General features: G+C 32.8%; 3 protein-coding genes across 3 annotated transcripts; 2 read left to right on the forward strand and 1 right to left on the reverse strand.

Annotated features, from left to right (window-relative positions):
• Positions 1-2,968: 2,968 nt before the first annotated feature.
• LOC125068969 (inhibin beta chain) lies at positions 2,969-4,733 on the forward strand (the record flags this gene model as incomplete). The annotated part of the gene is made up of 3 exons (XM_047678374.1): positions 2,969-3,179; positions 3,745-4,112; positions 4,220-4,733. Coding segments are annotated over 3 exons (726 nt in total), but the record flags the coding sequence as incomplete, so codon positions are not given.
• Positions 4,734-12,554: 7,821 nt separating this feature from the next.
• LOC125068917 (probable tubulin polyglutamylase ttll-15) lies at positions 12,555-23,444 on the forward strand. The gene is made up of 7 exons (XM_047678295.1): positions 12,555-12,704; positions 13,977-14,746; positions 18,313-18,475; positions 21,217-21,303; positions 21,478-21,680; positions 22,505-22,718; positions 23,213-23,444. Exons 1-7 carry the CDS (start codon positions 12,663-12,665, stop codon positions 23,321-23,323), a joined length of 1,590 nt encoding a protein of 529 aa, XP_047534251.1. The 5' UTR covers positions 12,555-12,662; the 3' UTR covers positions 23,324-23,444.
• On the reverse strand, positions 23,324-25,464 carry LOC125068916 (integrator complex subunit 11). Its single transcript, XM_047678294.1, has one exon. The coding sequence runs from the start codon at positions 25,185-25,187 to the stop codon at positions 23,400-23,402; it is 1,788 nt and encodes a 595-aa protein (XP_047534250.1). The 5' UTR covers positions 25,188-25,464; the 3' UTR covers positions 23,324-23,399.
• Positions 25,465-25,513: the final 49 nt, after the last annotated feature.

Consider the following 25,513-nt stretch of genomic DNA (forward strand, 5'->3'; position numbering starts at 1 on the left):
ATATTTTTATTTTATTTGTGCAATGGTTTTCATTTTTTCATATAAGACGTTTTTCTACCAATAAACGAATCTCTTATCATATTTTCCTCTAAAAAAAATAGAAAAAATCGTCGAACAGTTCTTGATACACTAAGAGGGAGTACTTAAGAGTTTTGCTATTATAGAATTATTTATTAATATCAGTTAAATCTCTCCACGTTAGATTATTTAACGTAAGCAGTTCGTTCTGAATGCCAATGTTACGGGGCTTACAACCAATGCATAAAGTAGATCAGATATGGTAGTGTACTGCAACTAGCAACGCCAAATGAGATAAAAAAAACAATGCCGTTTTCGGTACAGTTTTCAAACGATAAAGCTGCATACCTTTTTCTCATAACTCTAATAAAAGTAACTAACTAACTAACTTCTAAGGACTCAAGGATTAAGCAGAACTTTTAAAAAGTATCACTTATTTAAAATTTCGCTTGTAACGTTCACTTGCGTAGAAAGTATCTGACTACGTTTGCTCGCTTATATAATTACAGAAATCAGAAGTGAAAAATCAGTTCTCTCTCATATTACTGAACATTTTTAATTTTAAAACAAGGTTCTTTAAGGTTTTCTTTAGATTTGAGTAGAGCATGTATGGAATAATTTATATTCGGAACAACGGCAACTTTTGTTAAGAAGGTTTGCGAAATACCTATTGTAATCGTGACACACTTGACACAAGCGATTTACTATTTTATTAGGCGGAGCGGAAATTGCAAAAAAAAATCTGATATATAAACGAAACTTGTACGGGTCTTACCCATAGAAACGTTTCTATGTGTTGTTGGAGTGAAACGCGTCTCACGCAAATAAATAATTTTAAATAAATTATGTACCTATAATTATATTTAATTCGACTAAAGGGCAATGACCTTAGTATGTTTTATTCAAGGTGAAATGCTGACTTAATTATTGTTTTTATCATGTATTATATATAAAATTTAAACATTAGATACATTCATAACTTTCTACCTTAAACTAAATCGATCACCTTACTAAACTCACCCCTAATGTACCTTGGCAGTAATAATACTGCGTTTGCAATTGAAAGATTGATCAGGCGTAATTTAGCACTTAACTACCTCGCTGAAGACCTATGTGAACGTGCTTAGTTTTCGTGTAAACTAAATTAAAGAGGGCATAAGAATCGATATAGTTTGTTGCATAACATTGCACTAGCGACACGTTCGATCCACTGCCGTGAATTATTCAACCCCATGTAGGTACCATGGCTAATTTTAAACTGGCCAATTGACCGCCTTAGTCTTTACCAAGCGATTTAACGTTGAATATGAAAGGCAAGAGCAAAGTATGATTATTAATTCAGTATTTATTCATAACTCGGCCGCTACAGTCCGATTGATATCAACTTGGAATTGTTTGTATTTAATAAATTTCGTTTTAATTGTGCCAAATAAAGCACAACGAATAAACAGTGCTATTTACTAAACGGACTTCGATAAAAAAAAAATTGAGTCTTTAAGAATTCACGATATTCATTCGTATCGTATCGATTTAATGACAAGACAATTGATTTTGTACAATTTTCGATCATTTAGAAAATTAAACTTTATTTAATCTGTGATATATTTATAGTTTCTTTTGCGAAAATATATAAGCTTGTTGGCAAAGAGGAATCGTCAAAGGCGTTTTCATGGTGTATATTTTTTCATATTGTTTTATATTATAAAAAAGTGAGCAAATATATAAGTCGGTCATATTCGAATTTAGTTAAACTCTTCCTTTTATTGATTTGAAATCGGAAGGCAAAGAATCAGCATTGATCATCCTATTAAAAATAAACAAACACATTTATAGATGAAGGCGGTAAAAGATTTATATTTTAAAATATATTTTTAATGCATTCACAATTTAAATGAAATCTCTCATAACAAGTCTTGCCTAAGTAAGATGTTTATAAACAAATCTTTTACACGTCCTTATTACTTTTTTAAAACCCCTATCGAATTTGCAATAGTATCGTCTTAGTGAGTGACTACGTCATGAAAGGGACCTACTCTCTAAGTCTATGAAACTTACCTACAAACCTTGCTTCAATGGTTTCAGATCTTCAACGATATCTCAACTAACATGTTCTTTAATGTGATAAGAATATACTTATTATAGATTTTTGGACTGAATTACAGTCATAATAAGTAAATTTATTTATAAATGATTAACTGTTGATGAGGATTGTCAGTTCGAAAATTATTATTTTACCTTATATCAACACGCTTAAAGCCGTAGATAGTTTAAATTATATTGTAGATATTTTAAAGTAGATGTCGCCTACGGCTGCAAATACGTTGTAGGCTTTGGTCGTCAAGTATTAGAAAAAAATATCTAGCCTACAACAGGCTTGGAGTTCATGCTGGCTTCATACCATGGGATTTGGTTCAGTGGTTTGGCCATGAAAGAGCAGCAGACAGACAGATAGACAGACAGAGTTACATTCGTATTTATAATATTGGTATAGATAAAATATTTTAAAGCAATTTTTTAATGTTTTTTTTTTCTTTTCAGGCATCACAATGCGCAGATTCGATCGCCTGCGTGGGGTTCTATTTGCACCGTTGGATATTCCGTAGTCAAAAATTTTCATATATTTTAACGAGTATAACAGCTGCTGTGACGGTGTTATTTAAATTATATTTTCCTCCAATCATTAGGTTTTTCTATTTGATGTCGGCGTATGCACGGTAACGCGCACCTGAATCGGCGTGTGTATTCGTGCTCACTTGAACGAGTAGACACGGCGACCGGGCTAGTGTAGCCTACAGCCATAGGCGACAAACGTGCGCACCCGGCCTTACCACTCCATCCTTCCTCACGCCTCACAGCTGCTGTTCGAGTCATTTCGCCTTAGGTAGGGACCATAGGGCCACTTTTTAGGAAACGCATAGAATCGTGATTTGAATTAGAAAGTTTTCTGTTATTAGGTGAGACGCTAAATGGTCAGCGTCTTATCGAGTTCCGACTAGGCCAGGAAGCAGAGTCGGAACAGGGGCTGTCAGTAGCGGCAGCCGAGTTAATGGTGCGCGCTGAAGCGACACCGAAAGCACGCCGTCTACGCTACACGCTCTGGGCGTTCACCGTTCACGGGAACTCGAGCGTAGGCGAGCTCGCCGGCACTACAGAAGCCGGGGGTGCGTTATTAACATTATTATGTTAACCTTCCATATTTACAATGTCTCTTTTCGCTAGGCTAGAAGTTAGATGTCAAGGACAAACGATATAAAAATGTAGTAGGTAGTATAAAGGCTTATTTTACTTATCAAACAATTAATCAAATTAATGCACTTTCAAGAGCCGAGATGGCCCAGTGGCGAGAACGCGTGCATCTTAACCGATGATTTCGGGTTCAAACCCAGGCAGGCACCTCTGAAATTTCATGTGCTTAATTTGTGTTTATAATTCATCTCGTGCTCGGCGGTGCAGGAAAACATCGTGAGGAAACCTGCATGTGTCTAATTTCAACGAAATTCTGCCACATGTGTATTCCGCCAACCCGCATTGGAGCAGCGTGGTGGAATATGCTCCAAACCTTCTCCTCAAAGGGAGAGGAGGCCTTTATCCCAGCAGTGGGACATTTACGGGCTGCTAATGCTAAAAAAAAAAAAAAATGCACTTTCGTTTGTTTCGCGTCCACAAATAAACCTTTAACATATATTTTAAATATACAGTGATATTTTATAAAACAACATCGTTAAGGTGGTAGAAGCGGTCGAGGATGGCAGCGTGTAGACGTAACGGGTGCCGCGCGACGATGGGCGGCGGCGGGCGCGATGGAGCCGCTGCGGTTGCTGGTCGACTGCAGCGGATGCGCGGGTCGCGTGCGACTGCGGTTGGGCGGCGCGGCGGCGGCGCGACCGCTGCTGCGACTGCGGGTCGCAGCTCGCGCGCCTCGACGTCGCCGCGCACTCGACTGCGATGCCGCCGCCCATGGCCGCTGTTGCAGACAGACATACTACGTGAGCTTCCGCGCGCTCGGCTGGGACGACTGGATCGTCGCTCCTGAGGGCTACTACGCTAATTACTGCCGTGGCGCGTGTGAGCCATACCTCAACTATCACTCGCAGGTAAGATTCCAAGGTTTCACTGAGTTGTTAAGGTATATAAATTGTTTTTGTATAATCATATATACGTATTTGAAAGTGTTCTTAACTTATTTCGTTAATGAATGTAGGTGGTGGAGGCGGCACGGCTGGAGCGCGCCGCGTGCTGCGCGCCCGTGCGCTTCTCCGCGCTCTCGCTCATCTACTTCGGTGCCGACTCGAACATCATCAAACGCGACCTGCCCGAGATGGTGGTCGAGGAGTGCGATTGCCCGTAGCGGCTCTGTACATAGCCTCCGCCGCGTCGCCCCGCCTCTCTCCCGCCGCCCATGCGGTAACGCTTTCGCCGCTCGAATCTGATTTAATCCGAATCGATTATAAATAATATTCTCGACTTGTGTAATATTTTGTTCCTCGCGTTCGAAAGACTGTATCCTAAAATCGAATAACAAGACCGTCTGCGGTCGATTCGTGTCTCGGGTGCGGTGCCGCTAAGACGTTTTGCATTCCAGTGCGGTGCGTCACACGCGTGCTATCGAGTTCTGTTGCGTTACGAAAACGTACCTCAATGTCGCAACCTGCCAAATTCCCTCGCAACCACGTGTGTGACGAGCCGTTGCTGCGACCGGCAGCCGCACGCCGCTGGTGCGTATCGTGTGTAGACGGCCTAAATAATTAAATATGCCGTTTTCTTTCACCCCGTTTGGTGATCGCTTGTAATTATTGTAAACTGTATTATAATAATTATTATAATTATAATAATAATAAATCAACTTTTTCATAATTATTACGACTTCTTTTATTTTATCATCACCTACAAAAATATGTTTTGTTTGTATTTATGTAAATATATTAATGATAAAAAATTATTTAAACCGGCCTTATCTTAATCAATTGCCATCTAAAATTATAATCAATTTAAAATAAAATATAGGCAAATAAAGTTTATACAAATTTCTTGTATAAATACAATAATAAAATATAATTAAATACTTATATTATTACAACCTCATAACCTAATACCCTTCCTTTACTTTGAAAAATCAACATCATATCAAGAAATACGGATGATTTCTTGGAAAGTTGATAATGGAAAATTATATCAAACCATTAATACTCACTTACACGAGGAAATAATAATAAATGAGATAAAATAATAGTGTGTTTTATAAAAAAATTAGCTAGATTGTGAATTGTCGATAAATTATAGACCGTGTATATTGTTTTTATAACGGGCTAATTTTAATTAAAATTATAAATGCCCTAAACTAATCTAGCATAAAAGATAAACTGTCGAAATTTTACTTTTACTCATTGTAAATATTTTTTTCGACAGTTTACACTTTCTCTATATTGATTATTTAAACTAACCTTATAATTTTACTGTGAGTTTTGACTTAAACCCTACTTTTGCATGTTATACTTTTTTTCAAGATTCTAAGAGTAGATTTGTAAATAATTAATCGAAATCATCTTCCCAATCCACCAATCCGCATTGGAGCAACGTGGTGGAATATGCTCCAAACCTTCTCCTCAAAAGGAGAGGAGGTCTTAGCCCAGCAGTAGGCAATTTGCAAGCTGTTAATATTGTATGTTGTATGTTCCCAATTTGTTACCGTCTCTCAGTTGTATAGAACTTTTTAATTACTCTAACTTTTATGACAAATATAAATTCTACGTATATCAAAAATACAATGAAAACGATCCTCACAAATAATAAAGACATCTTATTTAATTTTTACATAATTAATACATTCCGAAACCATTATAGCGTCTTGTATCCCATACTTTTTTATGTATTAAGTAGGCGGACTGGCGAATAGCACACGTGATGTTAAGTGATCACCAAATTGGTGCTTTAAGAAATATTAACCATTCCTGACATCGCCAATGCGCCTCCAACCTTGGGAACTAAGATATGATCCTCGTGCCGTAGTTATACTGACTCACTCACACTCAAATCAGAGCACAAGAATTACGTAGTATTGCTTTTTCGCGGTAGAATATCTAACCTACCTGTCGGTCTTGCAAATCGCCCAACCACCAAGTAAAAATTATAGGAAATATATTGAGTTGGCAACATTGTAATAGCAATTATTTGAAATGTCACTATTTTTTAAGATTATTATGTTAATCGCCTCGCGTACTCCTTACTTCGGCTAGGATTGTTCGAGTAAAGACTTTTAGAATAGAACAGAATATGCTTTATCGTCTCACGACATACGCAGGATCGCCGGTAGAAGCTGAAAGAGGGAAGCAGAGGACCGAGCACGTGGCGCGCTCCAGGGGAGGCCTATGTCCAGCAGTGGACAGCAGCAGGCAGATGACGATGATGATGCTTTATCGTTTACACAAAGCATATGAATAATATAACTTATAAACAACAAATATTTATATTTACAGACAGACAGTCGCTTTCCGCTTCTATTCGATAGAACCTACATTCCAAACGGCAGCGCTATGTTACATTTGAATCACTCACTTAAATTACGATTCATAAACTAATAAGAAGCCTAATTGAATAAAACGAATTCAGGTGGTGATATTAAAAAAACACTTTACATAGACAAGTGATGTCCTAGTTTAATAATACACAAGCTTCGTCTACTTCGCTAGGCGTAAATAATAACTCAGTAATTATAGAGTTCGTACTTTATTATTAAAGTGCGAAGTCTTAAATTGTAAGTCGCTTTATTTGGTGGTGGGGCGATGTGGATTAAAACCCTAATAAATTATTAACCATCTCCCATAGTCGCATTATTCTTATTTATAGCAAGATAACAGACGCTGTACAACCGAGCCATCTGATGGAATGTAATCGCGGCCGTTGTCATAGAAATTGACGTTAAGAAATTTTAATTATTCCTTAAGCAAACGTGCCGCAAATGTTACGAACTATGACGTCATATTTCGTTGTGATTGTAATTAGACGTAGTAATACCGGGTTAATATATTTAGGTTAAATCGTTTTTCTAGGAATTCGTTTGCTTCGTTCCGTTTAGTAGAATTGCTTACGCGGTCATAAATTGGATCAGAAGGCTAAGAAACAGATACTAGTGTAAACATAAATATACGACATCCTTTATTTTGCTATTTGATGGTAAAATTATGAATGCCTAGGCGGAATATAAGTCCCCATAAGGACGAATCTTTTCAATAAAATCACAAGTAATACAGCCATAAATTTGTGTTTTATAAATATGTAAATTTCCCACTGGTGGGCTAAGCCCTATTCTCTCTTTGAGGAGTAGGTTAAGAGCATATTCCACGACGTTGAATTATAGTAATAATTATTTGAACTAAATTAACAAATACTAGATTTACGCTTTTTATCACATGTATGTATTTTTCCGATATTAGTAAGTACATCTAAGTCTACCATATCATTTTATCTAACGGTTTTTTAAGTATATCATATTCCTAGTTTCTCGTATAAAGGTCATCGCCCACGCACAAATATCAATCAAACGTAATAGACAACGTTTATTATATGAAAATGTTAATAGAAGTAGAAAATCCCGCTCAATATAATAAATATGTTGGCATGTATCAATTCCTTCCTGAGGACCTATTCTAAAAAGTTATCCGATACTATTCATCACAAAAATAATTTATCATCATATTATTTTCGGCTGAATCGTAACTGGTGACCAACTCCTTGTAGTAGGTAAGGTAAGGACGGAAACGCACCTCTAATCCCCGGTGTTGCAGATGTTGGTCGTCAATTTCAATAAATTAAAAAAAAAACTGCTGTTACAATACTTTCTTGATTTTATTTCGATCCAACTTCGACTGAATCGCAAATGAACTGTTGTGTACGTATAATATTAAAACGCGATTACGTTTCGACTCATTTGTTAAAAATACATTTATAAAAAAGTATATTATTCAATACAAGATTATATAGATGATAAAATATAAATGTGGAGCAAATACTTGTTGACTTTCGGGCAGGATATATTTTACGTTGGCGTAGGTTGTTGAAAAAGAGGAACTACTGAGTTTCTTGCCGGTTCTTCTCGGTAAAATCTACATTCCGAATCGCTGGTAGCTTCACTCAATACAGATTGTAAAATTACGATTACGAAATTTAGGGCTTGCCTACTTGAATAAAGTATATTTTGATTTAGATTCGATAGCGATATAACTATATTTTATTCGTAAAATTGTACTTCATTTTAAGTACAAGTTAGTTAGCTTACAAGCTATATAAGCGCGCGATGGAACATAAGCGAAGTTTTAATAATCATTTTGTTATGTACATAATCTTTTATATTTAAGGTATACATAAATTAATTAATTCGTGTAAAAAAGATTAGATTTTAATGTTTAACAAAAAATATAATTTCACCTATAGTAAGACGTCATAATCAAAATATACAACTGTTTAGAAAATAAATTAAATGTAAATACATAAAAATTGACTTCCGTCACACAATTCAACTTCCTGTCAACATTTCCTCAAGCAAATATAATGCACGGACTTGGTACAAAGTTAGCAAACAATTGTTTACGAACAGGCGCCGGCGTGTCGAGAGTTGTGCGATTCGGGTGCGTATTGCGATCGATGGCTCTTGCAGACGCACCGGCGCCGGTCCGTCCAACTGTCGGATGCGACATTGTATGTAACGGCCTGCCTATTAATTTAGGACAATTTAAATATTAATGCTCATAAAATTATATCATAAAAGAATAGTAAGAAACTATTTCAATCATTTTAAACGCAACAAGATATTGATAATTCACTTGTTATTATATTATAACTTATGTTATAATTCATATTGTAAATCATGGACGCAGCCAGGAATTATTTTCGGAGGGTCAAGTAAAAAAATTTTTTTAAGTTAGAATATTATTTAAAAATAAATAATACATAATTTTCCATAGATACAATTTAAATTCAAAGATAATCTACGACGAAGATGATGAGTTCGACAAAATGAATTCTCTTTAAGGCTTATTTAGTTAGACGCGGCTGTTCAGTGCTGTTTCTCAAAAATGTTTTCTGCCTCCTCAACGCGGTAAAGTATGCTCTAGTGTTGCTGTTGGCGTTACATGTTCACGAGAAGCTTATGAATACAGTTGTCCAGAGCTTTAGTGGTAGTGACTTAGCGGGTCCTTACACAGTAACTATTTTTGACCACTTTGCTTGCCACACTTTATAGTGTGGTGTATACCCCACTTCAAAATTTAGGGCTATTAAAAGTAGACTGCGCTATGCAGGTCACAATGCTGGCTCTAAACTTCTGTGGCATTTACAAAAAATATTATTATTGAAAAAAAAAACATCAATCAAATTGTTGGCCATGTTTAGATTGATGAGAAAATCTTAATATTGAATCGTGACCAGCAATTAGTTGAAGCTTATCAAAGCATGCGTTATAGGCAAAAGAATTTCATTAAATGGCATAAGACTTTTGATTGATTCTATCAGTACAGTCGAACTTAGTGCAAATGTGTGAAATAAAAATCACGTCACAAGTTTTAGTACCTAAATCCTTAAATAGCATTTTTCGAACTAAGTGAATTACAATACAAGTAAAGTACTCGTGGAAAATTTCTTCTTATTACAGTTTAAGCACTTATGAAACTTCTACTAATCGCTGAAGCACTATCATAGCCTTTAACAACACAACTTGTAGTACGTATTCCATTGATTTCTACCCGGTTAATTATGCATGATGTGATTGCCTTCGCCAGTAAGATCAGAAATAAGGAATAATTGTAGAAAGTTCTAACGTACAAGTAACGTAAATCTACAATGTTCAGTTCTAGAAATGTCTATAGTTTCGTCAATCAGTACTGAAAAAACTAACTTCCCCACACTAGATATCTTGAAGATATCCTCGCAGATATTTATAATTTAATTATGCAAAGTAGCTCCTCCAGGCTGTTTCAAACAACTAAAATATACTTATCATTGTACCTACATGGAAAATGGTTAAAAAAAATAAAAAAAATATATCCCGCTGAGTTTCTTTCGCCGGTTCTTCTCAGATCCGAGGTGCTAAATTCCGAACCGGTGGTAGATTTTTGACAATCAATAAGCAAGTGCAAACACTTCTATATTAAATAAAGATTTTTGACTTTGACTTTGACTTTGAGCGCTGAAGTATTAAGCATTTATGCTGTCACTTTTCAAATGTGACTTCAGTGTTTCATATCCTGCTTCCGAAAAAGAGGACCGAAATGTACCGTCATTGGTAATGATTGCTTTTTGTCTAAAATAAATATGGCGTAACATTGGATTGAAAAGAATTTAATGATTCAATTTATTTATTAACAATTTACTACACTTCGATTCTACTATCATAAATCCGACGAAGGGCCGAAAATCGGTAAACTTGTGGTGTAAATAAAATTAATAATAAAGATTTAAAAAAAAACAATATATTTACAAAATTGTGTATTTTTAAATTAAAACAATGATATTAAATTAGTTATAAATAAATTAGTTCGTTTCTAATCATTCGGGTTTAGATAAGATGTACATAACTGTATTACTTTATGTTGAACCCCCAAATCCCCTCCCCTGCCTACGGCTATGTTGTACATAATAAGTTACATAATTATTACAAGATTGTTACTGGGTGTTTTGGTAAGTAAAAAAACAATATTTAATTTGTAACAGTTTTTATTTTTAGATTAGTATTGAGATTATAAGTTAATTTATAAAGATTGATTAAATTGTTCTAATATATAAAGTTCTGAAAGAAATTGTTACAGTTCTGGTTTATCGTCAAGTAGTTGTCAAATGCCAACTACAGACCGCAATGCTTCCCAGCATCCCGGCGCCCGCCGTCCTGTCTACCGTCACGTGTAAACAATCAGTAAGATAATACACCACAAACAGATCTCAGCCTGCCGCCTTGCATTATTACGATTGGTCGTTTGTATTAATGATCTTTTATAGTCCATTTTTCGTTATATTGCACTTTTGCTTCTAGGGATACATAGTGGAAATAATACGTCAATAAATCTTCGTCAATGTTCATATACAGATAAAAATGACAATTTTTTTTAAATTTATTTATTGCCGTTATTTAATTTTTGCGTCAATATGAACCCAAATTTCAGTATTACAAGTTTTTAAAATTGGAAGACTTAGTTTATTGAGACAAGTCTTGTACCTTTATCAATTAATTGATTTGTATAGTTTGTTTTATAATACTTTTTGTATACAATATTGAGTTCAGGTTTCAAACTGTGTTTACTGCTCGTGACTTTAATATTTATATTTAGCTTTTTTTACCTTTTGTGCAATTCCTCGTTTCGCATTATGTATACCAGACAACGACAAGACGTACACGATTATGTTAATTAAACAGCGGCATTATAATCACGATCTTTACCTCTAATTTTATGATAAAATTATTACTAAAACAGTAAACATGTCAAATTCTATTTAATGTATGTTTCATTTAATTCTTATTATTAACTCTTAATGTTTGTGTTCGTCTAGGTTAAGGATTAATAAGGAAATTGTTACTACTGTGCTAGTCTTCAAATTTTAATTGAGTTTGTTACCTTAACCGTACCGATTCCCCATTGATAAGTACACCAACTTTTACATTTTGCACAATTGCACTAAATTTTACAATTTATTATTTATTTATTTTTTTTATTATTCAGCCTAAGATTATTTACGCTAAACCAGTGTACTATGTCAGATATAGCATTGACAATTTTTCGCAAATCCATAATAAATATTATAGATTATTCGAGCTCTCGATCAATTGCGATATTGCGTCAATTCGATGTCAAATGTTGTTTAATAATTATTTGGCTTTCGTCCTCTTGAAGTCTAATTGTGTGTTAGTGTAATAAATTAAAATTCACATAAATAAGTTTCGATTTTGTCCGCAATCGTATTTTTATTATGTATAAGTATTTAATTTAAATTTATAATGATTATTGTAATTATTACAGGGAAGTATCAGTGGGATTATTGTAATATTAAGGGAAATACACAGGGGAACACATAATATGTTGTGGTGTTAATAACTTATTAGTAACTATGTTTGTGGCTAATTGTAAACCAACTGCATTGCATTCCTTGAGGTTTGTGCGTCAGCATAACATTATGCATCCAATGTCTATAGATTAAGTAAAATAAATATATAAGTATTATAAAATATTGTTCAAATTTTACATAGATTATTTTAAAAAATACTTGCATATACGTTCCTCTATACTTATGAAGTGTGTATAAAAAGTTTTATTTATAAATTAAATAAAAAAAATAATAATAATGAACACATACCTAATGTGTTTTTTTATAATATTATTATAGTACTACCTACAATCTACATACTAGGTTTATGTACATTTGACCCATTGATGTGACCTTAAAAAGCCAGTGTTGTTTTAGAAAGTTATAACCGTCTCTTTCGTACTCACTGCGATTAGCTCTATCTCTTTTTATCTTGAATGAATCCATTCTCGGCGTATGTGCAGAGATCTCTGCCCGTACGCATGTTTTGCGGCAAAAAAAAAAAGAAAATTGTGGTTTGGTTAACGATATCGTAAACGGTTTTTTGGTGTATAATATGATTTTAACAATTAATTCAGAAGATGGATAAAATTAAAATGAAAGAGGAACAATATAGGGAGGATGTAAGTTTTTTTTTAATTTGTTTGGCTAGGTTTAATGATAATTATTTTAATGTAGTTGTAATTAAACTACATGAAGATGCAGATTAGCTTGATCACTTCTTAAAAATAGCGCTTTTACGATTGATGTAATATGGTTACACCGATTTTTTATTAAATATTCATTGAAACTAATTTTTTTTTTTACCACATATAATAAAAGTAGTATATCTTAGATTTATTCTATTTATAGAAATATATATTCTGTTATTTTATTTTAATACAATAAGTTATATCTGACTAGAAAGTTTATATAAGACTTTCTAAAGAGTCGTACATCCTTACTCTACTTACATACATAAGTGATTTCAAATGTAGAAAAATTAATAATTAATTAATATCTGATCTCATCCGACGTTGCATTTAAATTTACCTAATTATAAGTCACTGTACCTCGTCAGAATATAAGACCGTCTATAAGGCTTGAAATCCCGAGGTCCGGGTTCGAATTATAGTTGCTTGTTAGTTTCTATCGAATAAATCCTAATAATTAAAAAATAAAAAAAAACCCTAAGTTTCATTTAAAAAATAAAGCAATAAATATTATTATTATTAATGAGTGCCATACTTAGTTGTGGTCCAGTTGGAAGGGTGAGTAAACCAGTGAAACTGTTAAGCACGAACAAAACATTCCCAATGTTGGCGGCGCATTGGGGATGTAAGGTATGATTAAAATGTCATGAAACGCCAGTATGTATGGGCAGTGGTGACCAGTTACCATCTGGTGACCCTTTTACGTGTTCGCCAAAAAAAAAAGGTAAAGGTTTTACCCGTTACTCGAATACAATTCAAATTAAGTTTACTTTATCAAATTGTCTGTTACTAATAGTAGAGTAAATAAGGATAACTTCAATTATATGCCTAGAGATATATAGATAATAAATGACGATTCAATTTTTTCTTATAAGAATCTGTGCATAAAATACCTTAATTTTAATTTAATTTCATAATTTTGTTAATCCATTTAAATAGATATCATCATCATCCAGATAGTTATCCTAACACCGAATTTGATCAAAAAAGACAGACAACGTTTTCTAAAATCAACATTATACTTTCATTCTGTAAAGGGTATTGTTACGTTGTGCCTTAGTATAATATATAGAAAAAAAAAAAACTTAAATACAGAATGACTTACGTCCATCACATTAATCAGCTAATATATCCTTCCCAAAATACCCATTGAGTAATGATACATAATAGACCATTCAACTAATCCTATTAATTTATTTTTAGAATAAACAATTATTAGATCGGAACGAGAATATACCAGAAAAAAATAACGAAAAGGAAAACGTCACGAAAGTATACAAGTATAAAGGAATACTGACAAGAAATGACACAAATACGAATATATTTTTTGTGATATGTATAATAGGTCTATCTTCAGCGATACTATTAGAGATAATAAACGTACAAAATAGAAAGGAAAATATTTACAAAGATCATGAAACGAACAGAAGGCGATATTGGGTGTATTCTGCCTATAATGATGTAGAAAATAAAAATGGATTACTGAAACACGTTCATTTAGTTCTAGAGAGAATTGGTTATGAGAAAGCTACCAATAAAACTCCTTGGTCACTACTATGGTCTCACGATTACCCTTTCAGAGTTCTATATCCAAATTTGCACAGATTAAAAACAAATCAGAAAGTGAATCATTTTCCAGGCACGGGATTCATAACAAACAAGGTTGATTTAGCGACATCGGTTTCCAAATTTATTCCAAAAGCGTTCAAGATTCCAAAAAATACCAAAGAATTTTTAAGTTACGCGAGTGAAAATAGGAATGCAGTGTTTTTGGAAAAGCACAATCAACATCGAGGTGTATATTTAAAGAACGTGACTGCAATTGATTTATTGAGTGGTGAAAGTTTCGTTCAGGAGTACATACAAAAACCTTTCTTGGTGGACGGACACAAGTTCGACATTGGCGTTTATGTGGTACTGACTTCTGTTGATCCTTTGAGAGTGTATTGGTACAAAGGGGATGTACTGTTCAGGTGAGCATATTTAAATAAAAAATTCTATATCAAAGTAATATAATAGATTCAATAGATCTATAAAGGTGAGCCTCTCCACATTAAATTTCTTCATCTTCAATAAATTAAATTTAAAAATAATAGTTAATTTTTTTTTATATCATTTCTCTTACTCCTCTCACGCTCACTAAGTCATATTCTCATAATCTCCATGCTCATAGTAATGCATGCCTATAATAATAATTAAACGTGAAGGCGCGCGTGCGCCTTCCTGAGCTTAAGATCTATAACATCAAAATTTCAAATATAAGTAAGAAAAGAGTTGATTATACTTCTAGGTCCTCCTTTTAATCATTTTTTAACGTAACCCAAGTTCTCATTCACAGATACTTAGTAACAATATGTACTCATACATGTCGAGTTGTGATAACAAACTGGATACTCACACTAGATCACTAATGTGATATTTCACGTTAGTGATCTGCTGTGAGTGTTTAGTAATATTTCAGAAAGTGATATGGCACATAGTCTACAATATTATTTTAACACTTCAAAATAAAGCACCGCAAGTCAATTTTCAATATTTCACGAGTGAGATATGAAATATATTCTTACAGAAGAATCTGCTGAAGTTGAATAAATAATTCATATTAAAAATACTTTTGATTTTATACTATTAATTTAGACTAACTTATGAAGTTGAACCTAAGCCTCATAATACATTGGATAAATGATTAATATATATAATATAGATGTACATATATATATATATATATAAATAAGTGAACATTAACGTGATTAGTAATCTCCACAACAGGATTATCTTTACAACAAATTTAGCTTGCATTATTTTGTATTTATTAGTGATGTTATAGGTCTTATAGGATTTTTTAAATTAAACAAATGATATCAAAAAAAACAACTTCGACCAAAATCGAGCTTCCGTCGAACGCTAATCATGACATTTCGTTTAATTTCACGCTTACTAGAAACCAAAATGTGCTGAAGTTATGGCCGAAACCTATGGTTTGGTTGAAGGTAATTTTTTTTCAAAGCTGGCCGAAGTCAAAAGTTCAGTCGGACAGTAGATATAAATCATCGGCAACTGATCTATTCACCTTTTACTTTGTCTAGAACACTCAGTATATATTTTTCATCAATCAATTTAAATTTTATTCTTAATAAACCGTTTCCTTACCAAGATACGCAAGAAGATTGGAATGTGTAGTGCTCTACCCAAACCATTGGAGTAAGTTTATAAGCCGTGGGATCCTTCTGCGTCTAGGCCTGTTTGAATGTATGTCTGTTTAAATATTTCATTATGTTTCTAAAATGATCGGTTCCAATTGCAAATATTACATTTCATAAATGATGTAGAATATCGTTATTTTCCTTACGTCAAGTTATTGTAATTTCGACATTTCGTCACTATGGCAATAGGAGGGGTCTTCCCGAAAAATTACAAGTATTATATAAAATCATCGATTTCCAGTCTAGAAAAATAATTTTTCAATGATCTAATCATATATAGTTTTTGCTTGAAAAATACGATTGTATAGCAATATTAGGTGTTAGTCTTGTTTGAAACTCGTTGTAATTTATTTATTTACTGTTAATTGATTTCATCATTTTTGTAGGTACCTAAATAAAACACTTTAATTATATTTTAAATGTAGTTTTAACAAACTTTAAATATGTTTTAATTTCAATTTCAACTATTTTTGTTATATGTATTTTTACAGCAGAAATAAATTTTATTTCCCAATTAAATTATAAATATTTAATTCTGTAAAATATTAAGATATAGCTTCACTGCAAAGTTTTTCAAGATTGAGATCCTACTAAGATAATTTACATTATTTTGGCTTCGCTATCATATTTTATTATACCAAATTAAGATAGTGCACAATTTTCATGATACTAATCAATATTATCATATGATAACGCTCCGTATATACCATTAATTTTAACAAGTGTTTGGAAAGAGGTTCATAACCTGATTTAATAAAATGTTGTTAAATATTACCACTTTTTAAAAATGGAAACTGTACTTTCGCCGCTGAGCAAAATATGTTAAATCAACTTCTGTTCACTTTTGTATAAATACTATTTTACATAGTGAACAATTTGGCTTTACTAGGGTTCGCTCAACAACTGATGCTGGAATGACTCTTATACAATATAAACAATGCATGAGATAAATTACAGAATGCTATTCGCGTATTTTGTATTTTATTCAAAGCATTTGATTCTGTAGAGCACGGAATGATTTTGTACAAGCTTAAACATTACGGTGTTAACAGTAAATCTCGTGATCCCATTGCTTCAAACTTAAATATATGAATTCAACAGACGAGTAATGAAATAAAATCTTCTGTATGTGTACTCAGAATGGGTACATAAGGATCAATTTTGGGTCCATTTCTATTATTGCTATATATGTATATAATGATCATCTTCTTGTTTATATTGAAGGTATTTGTGATATTGTATCGTTTGCTGACGATACTTCATTACTTTGCTAATTATGACGATGTAAACGCATTGCATTATCAATGATACAAATTTGGTTTACAAAAAAATATTTATTTTTTAATGCCAAAAAGACAAAATGCGTAGTGTTTGTTTTACTAATGTAAGAAAGTAAAATTTAAAGAATCCTCAGTTTATCGTTAATCTTTAGCTCCATAGCATACGCGGTTAGAAAAGTCAGACTACCTGACGTTGATGCTGCCCAATTATTAAATACAATTGTTATTTTTATAGTATTATGTCAGATAATAAAACTTTCATGCTACAAAAAAGAGCTGTCTGGTCTATTTATAACCTAGATGCACAAGCTCCCTTCGGGGTGTATTTAAATGTTTACACTATATATGAGAATTATTAACAATAAATCCCTAAATCTATACAAATATTAATTAAAATAAGTTACTATATAAATTTGGACCGCGTGGAATGGCGGCAAGAATGCTAGTAGCATTTGCCCAACGGACAATCGCAATTCGCAATTCCGATTCTCTAGGCAAAAATCAAATTAGCCCTTTTGTCACCAATGGGGGCAATAAGGCGAGGTCTTATACTTTTAATGAAGCTTTTTTCACTATTACTTCAAGATCCATAATATGGTCCATACTACAAGGTTCATAACAGGTAAACTTATCCTGGTTTCCAAGTTCGCAGAATTAAAACATTCCATCCCAGGGTATTCGTTTCTATTATAATATCTCATTTAACCTGGATACATAAATTTAATTATACTTTATTTGCATAAATACTAAAGTCTGATAGTCCAGACCAATGATAACTTTAAATTTAATTGGAAACCGTAACATGACGATTCAAAAAAGCTTTTATGACCCTACTTTAATAAAGAATATTTTGATTTGATTAGACTCTAATCTGATCAATGACTGCGTTTTTAATTATCTTGTATTGCAAGACATTATAAAATAGAAGTGATATCATTTGGGAACAAAACTCTTTTACACTAATGCCAATTCTAACGTACCATGAACCTACATACCATAACTTAATTTTCCAAACATCAAGCGCATATTTAAAACACTGTTAATTAAAATTTTCAGATACTGTCCGGCAAAATATTACCCCTTCGATCCAAAAAACCTTGACAAGTACGTGATTGGAGATGATTATCTACCTACATGGGAGGTGCCGTCCTTAGCACATCCGTACACTGCTCTGGGATTCAGTATGAAGGAAGCTTTCGACCATTATGCCATGTCTAAGGTAAATTTGATAATAAACTTTGATGGACTATTTGTACCGGGAAACAACGAGTTAAACAAAATGTTATGCTATAAATTTTATTTACCTAAGATAAATATTATATTATGAAATAAACACCTATTACGATTTTTTTCTCTGTCAAATATTCTCACCTATGACTCGGTCAAAGTTGACAATGTTATACTCCTGTGCATGAAAAGTACGTAAAGTTGTTCCTGCTAGTTTCTCTCCGAGAATGTTGAATTATTTTAAAGTGAGTGAATAGGGACCATTAACAGTACAGTTTAAGATTGGCTTTCATGGAATAAAATTCCGTCAAGATGAATTTCGTTTTGAATTAAGTTTACCTTATTGTCAGATTAAAGGTCTCAAAAACAATTAGGCGCGAAAATTATTGCATTCTGACAATTATTTGGTTTTCAGAGTACAAAAAAAACTTGACAAGTACGTGATTGGAGATGATTATCTACCTACATGGGAGGTGCCGTCCTTAGCACATCCGTACTCTAAATCCGTACCTTATCTTGAACTTTAGTAACAGCTGAACTGATAAGAGAAATTTTGAAAGTATCCGAATAGTGTTAAGTCTTAACACCCTAAGTAGATGACCTACCATTCGTATCATCGCATCAGCTGCCGAAACTTATGGCTTTTGTACATTGTGATCATATATTGTCAGGAAAACTACGCCACGAATTCAGCTTTGTAGACTTTTTGAAAAAATATTACAACGCGTTTTAGCATTTTTTTAATATCCATAACTCACATATGGTTTTATGAATAAATTAACATAATTGTATACAATTAAAGTTGAACATCCAATCCTAATTAAGTTGGGTTAAACCCATAAATCAATTTATGCAACATTGTAAACTTTAGTTCGGATCCAGCCAGCATTTTTCTTTTGTTTCATTTTAATTACTAAACAGGAGTCGAGTGTTTAACGCACTGGCGTTGGCTTTTGCCATGTAAATCCGTTCAGCAGACGATAAATAACTCGACACCATGATACGCACTTTAAAAAAAGGGGAAAATAAGGCCACCAATACACGATGCGTTACATACAAGACGATGTTTTATGTTATATAATTATGAAGTAGCATAACAGACAGGAGAATACTTCAAATGATAATAGTGTAAATTAAGGAAATATGATTAAACGTTAAACATAACATTAACACTTAGTTTAGACTTTTACATTTAGTTATTCAGCGATTTACACTAGACGAGATACTTTAACCATTAAATTGATCACTGGCAACTTTCCTACCTACGTAGTGTACGTAACTACACATACGTACGAACTAGTTCAAATCTTCGAGTACCAGTCGGTGCAAACATAATTTATTTGATGGCGAATACTGGGTGCCACTGCCATTCCATATTTTATCGAACTTTAGGGCCGGAACGCTTACAATTAAAAATACATATATGTAATTGCGATTACTTTGATCGGACCTGGGCTCATACAGGCATGTACATTGTATATAGCCATGTGTGTGCAACCTATAATGATTTAAACGTCGTTTATATACGTATTATATACCCAAAATAAGATTAAAGGATTGCAGACATGAAAAACGATGTTCAACCACTTCTCAACACATTTTTTTTTAATTGCATTTTTATTTTTAAATATATTCAAGTTTTTTTTTTCAGAACACCAACGTACACTTCATATTATTTGACTATTTATAAAAACAAATAAAAATTGAGTATTCGTTTCTAATGATAGGCTTATTAAAAACAAAAGTAGGTAATGGTTTTGAGTCGCTTGGAATTAAAAGTAACGTGTGAAGTCAGCATACGCTTAACCTGGCGCCACGTTTAGCCACTACACGTTAATATGTCGATCACCCCACCGACACGAACGCAATGGGATTAACGAATTAAGCCTTTACCATATCGATTGTCATTCAACGTCGACATCCCATCTCGTATTACCTTGTAGCAACTATGACTATATGATTAGACCTTGCTGACGCGGAAATTCTTTGATGCGATTTTATAAAAAATTCAAGGTCAAATTTCAATGAAATCATTTTGCTTCAAAACTTTTATTTTAATGTGCTAACAGGATTTAACTTATCACGATAAATTGAGCTTTTATTCATTGTATTTTTATAAAGACCTCAACACCTGGTTGATAACACATATAAATACATACTTCATCCGATAAATACAGGTTTCCTTACGATGTATTCTTTCATTGTGCACGAGATAATTTATAAACAGAAATTAAGTACATGTATTCTGTGATGCTTACCCTGGTTTGAGACCGCAGTCATCGATTAGAATTAGGTACGTGTTATTGCGGAAAATATTATTCTATAAAGCCTAATATGAACAGATTTGTTAACATTCTTTATGGGCTTCATACTAGCATTAGTTAGTTTAAAGCTTCCTGATATACAAAATACAGCAGCAACACATTTAATAATCATAAAATATTCATTGACACTACCAAAATAAATGATTTTGGTAGTGTCAATGAAAATGTTAACTGTTTTAAAATGCATCACTTTAAATTTAAAGAGTATAAAATCATCATTCAATCAGGTATATACAAAAAAATGTTGTGTCAGCAGAATACCTTTTTTACTAAAGTATAGGAACGACAAACCGGAATATTAGTTTCGCATAGCTTTACGTTCGTCAAAAACATATAAATATGTAAATTAAAATTATAAAAATGATCACTCATAAAATTGTCAATTATTTGAAAGTATTTTTAATTGCAGGGTAAGAACGTAACAAGAATGTGGGAGGAGGTACAGGAAGCTATAACAGAAGTATTTTTGAAAAAGGAACACTATATTATTGAGGCAGTGAGTAATAACGCTTTAATTCTCTTTCTTTCTTAATCTTTAAAACATGAATAAGTTTCATAATACGTACTTATAGAAAATGAATATTAATTGCAGAAACTATAAATTTATTTAATTACATTTCCGTATATGTGTTTAGATAACCAATAAGAAGTACTAATACATTGTCCACAGTTGAAAAACTACCCGTCAAAAGACAACTTTTTCGAAATGATGCGTTTCGATCTCGTTTTAGACGAAGATTTTAAAGTGTATCTGTTGGAAGCCAACATGTCTCCTAATTTAAGTTCAGCTCACTATCCTCCGAACCAGCTTCTATACGAACAAGTCCTGTACAACCTGTTTAGTCTTGTTGGAGTTGCAAATTTTGTAAATAAGTAAGTATTATATATTAGTAGGACAATAATAATTTAAATATACAAATACATTCATACATTGCGCTAAGCGTTTTGCCCCTGTAAGATAATGACTCCTTCGTCAGTGATACACACATATTCTTCGATTAAAATTCCAATGTGGCCAATGATGCGCCATCTGTCTCTAAGAGCCTGTTCTACATTTAAAATAATACATGCAAAAAAATACGTCGACAAAAAATGTTGTCAGCTATTATATATGATATATAATAAAACCTTATGCGAAACGCATTGCATCTTCTGGTATAAGTTTGATTTAGGAGTTGTTTTCAGATAAGTATAAAAATAAAATAACGTTCATGCATTGATTAATATGAGCCGCTTACAGTTTTCGAAATTCAAAAGAGCTGCTACCCATAATATATATATAACATATATGTTATCAAATTGTTTTAATCTAAAATTTACTTCTAGAATTCCATATTCAAAAAAATGAGGCCAATAATTGTATTTAAATAAATTTCACTTGATTTAGATATTCAGCTGGCCTTTAGTATTTTCGTATTCTTAGTGACAAGCCAACATGTTGTACGCTCGTTATACTTTTATGGTACATATGTCAGCAACAATTTTTTTTATACTACTGACAAAAAATCATGTGCCTACCATGAACATATTCGGAGATAAATATTATTAAAATTACATTACTTATAACATGAAATATTTAAAAATAATATATTAATCATCTTTTAAGATATGGTCGATTTTTATGAATTAGTATTTATTTAATTTACCTGTTAGTATAATATCCGGCCATAAATAAAAAAAAACAATTATCATTTCAGTAACAATGCAGAGGCGAACATGATATCATCGCAAAAAAATATAGCAGTTTACAGCCACGAATGCAGTACGATATGCAAGGACAATTGCGAGGCGTCAGATATTTGCAGACTATGTAAACCATGCCTAGAACCTAAGCTAAAAACAAGTTTACTGAACGCACACAGAGAATACCTGCACAAAGGAGATTTTAGAAGACTATTCCCGCCTCCAACGGTATGCTATAATTCGAAATTCGAATAAATGTCAAAAAAAATAAGTACCTAGTTCAATGTTGGTCTTTGACGCTGGATTCGACTCAAAATTTTTATATTTAAATATTAATATTTATTAAAGACTTATAGGCTTATAACAATCTAGATTCCGTCCGCATGTTTGAGATTTCGTTGAATTCGGTGGTGACAGACATAAAAAGTTAATTTTACATTTATAATATTAGTCCAGATAGTGTGTTATTATAAATAATAATAATAATTTATTTTGTCAGTTATATAAACTGACATTCTTCTAATCAATCAAACGACATAATATTGTTAGTTCAATTTCAAATTAATAATTAGTAATAGGATGGATGCACTCATACAACACTCAACTATATACATTGTATATCTTATTAAAAAGTACTTATAGATATGTACAATTAATTAATTGAATTTGATAGTATTATTTTACTAATTATAGTTGTATAGTAAGTGTCATTTTATTTACAGATGCCAAATTCAAACAACTTAGAACGAATAAAAAACACAAATCGAATGAACAAATTACAGTATTTATGGTTTCAAGGAAAATGCAATAACGACATCACTTGGTGCTTGTAAACAAAACAATTTTTTATTTATTACCCATTTATTAAAGATTTGATACGAAAAATAACATTTCTTACATTACTAATAGTTACTGGACCATTGATTGTAATAATCCTAATATATAACTACCCAAATCCTCATCCTGATTGGTCCACGACACATATATACTTTTAGTATTATCATCATCACCTTCAACTTTAATTAGAACAGATTCGACAGATATATTACCATCAGATATTGTTATTGACCATCCTTGAAGTTTCTCTGCTAGCAATGTTTTCAACTTCTCAGCAGTTTTTACTGCAGAACCAGGATCATCGAAGCGAACAGTACTTGTAAACCTAATGACATGTCTATTTATACCAATTTCATCACAAATCTCATCTATATCTAAGAATGAAAGTCTATTATCTTTAACGCATAAAACTCCATGAACAACTCTACGCCTTTTTGGATCAGGAGGCTGAGCATTGTATCTTACAGCCTCCGCCTTCAATAGCCTCAAAGATACATCAATAGGTATCTTTGTTGGAGTGTTTATAATAGCTGTTTCACCATTAGCGGGCATGTAGCAACTTATCTTAAATTCTTTCTCAATTTTGTCTTTTAAGAATTCCATTTTTTGAGCCTCACCGTGTACTAACAAAACATTCTTTGGTTCACAATACTGAATCAATTGCATAATTCCCTTTGCATCCGCATGTGCAGAAAATGACATGTACTCTACTGCCATTTTAACTTCTACTACTTGACGATTTTCAAATTCAATCTTCTTTGCTCCATTCAATATTTTGTGTCCAACAGTTCCTTGGACACAGAAACCGGGCATAATTAACATGTTCTGCTCATACGGGGCCCATTTCTTAAATATATTCAATGATAAACCAGCATGTAACATTCCAGGAGTAGCAAACACCACCATTGCACCAGGATTATCAATGTATGATTTATCAAATGGTTTGATGTGTTTAAAATCAAACATATTCCTTTGGACAAATGTTTTGCGAATTTTTTGATTTGTCCATGTGATAAACATTTTGTAGTAGTTGTTGGCTTTTTCTGTTAAACCCAAAGCAAAGTAGACAGGATACTTTAAATTCATACGCTCCCAATATGTTTCTAATAAGATACAAAGTTCTTGTGCTCTACCTAGTGCAAAAACAGGAATCAAAACCTTTCCTCCTTTTTCGACACATTCATGAACTTTCTTTAAGAAATCTCTCTCACGGCAACGCTTAGAATCTCTTATTGTTGTTGCATAAGTGGACTCTGAAATTAGAAGATCCGGTCTGCATTTATCAATCCATGCTGCTCCCAAATGTCTATCTGGAGTCATATTGTAATCCCCAGTATACACCACAGATTGGGATCCAACTCTTATCCAAAACATGGCAGCACCGAGTACATGACCTGCATAATAGGCTTTTATTTCCAACTCATTATCTACCATAACAGATTGATGTAATGTTACAGCAGTAACCTTCTTAATACAATCCTTTATCATTTGAGAAGTAAAAAAGTTGGATTCTCCTTTCCTTTCTACTGCAACCTTTCTCATGTCTTCCAATAGAATAGGTGCTATAGCCTTTGTGGGATGAGTCATATAAATTGGACCCGTGTAACCTACCATCTCAGACATGTATGGCAAGGCACCGCAATGATCAAGATGAAAGTGTGAAATAATGACACAATCAATCTGACTTGTTATAGGGCCCTCGGGCACTATGTAAGAGAAATCTGGAAACCGCCTCTCGTCATTGTATCCCATATGCATGCCACAATCCAACATGATGTTTTTGCCGCCCATAGACAGCAAAATACAACTGCGACCAACATCTTGGCCTGCACCCAGAGGGGTTATCTTAATCTCAGGCATTCCAATGGATTTATGCTGTTGTCGCTAGTATTAATATATATAGTAATAATAACAGTATTTGAATTCGCAGGTTATTGCGTTTTAAAGATAAACACTAACGTATATCATGTTTTTATGATTTTTTGCAACTTCACGAATATTATTTGGTCTTATTTAGGATTATTGTCATGGCAGCACGTATTTTTACAAAGTAACTTTTAAAAAACAATTAATCTTGAACCTTGATATCAAAATCAAGTTTACAATAATTAATATTCAATAATGTCAGATTAAAAATACCACCTAGAACAAATGTCAGATTATGAAGTGTAGAGTATCTTCATGTA

The sequence above is a fragment of the Vanessa atalanta genome, chromosome 14 (genome assembly GCF_905147765.1).
Source record: "Vanessa atalanta chromosome 14, ilVanAtal1.2, whole genome shotgun sequence".
Lineage (NCBI taxonomy): Eukaryota > Metazoa > Arthropoda > Insecta > Lepidoptera > Nymphalidae > Vanessa > Vanessa atalanta.

Bases quoted from the DNA above. Each gene is read 5' to 3' on its own strand.
- LOC125068917 (XM_047678295.1), top strand. From the start codon at position 12,663: ATGGATAAAATTAAAATGAAAGAGGAACAATATAGGGAGGAT. The intron at 12,705-13,976 runs GTAAGTTTTTTT...ATTTATTTTTAG, and splicing joins AGGAACAATATAGGGAGGAT to AATAAACAATTATTAGATCG. The intron at 22,719-23,212 runs GTATGCTATAAT...TTTTATTTACAG, and splicing joins GACTATTCCCGCCTCCAACG to ATGCCAAATTCAAACAACTT.
- LOC125068916 (XM_047678294.1), bottom strand. From the start codon at position 25,187: ATGCCTGAGATTAAGATAACCCCTCTGGGTGCAGGCCAAGATGTTGGT.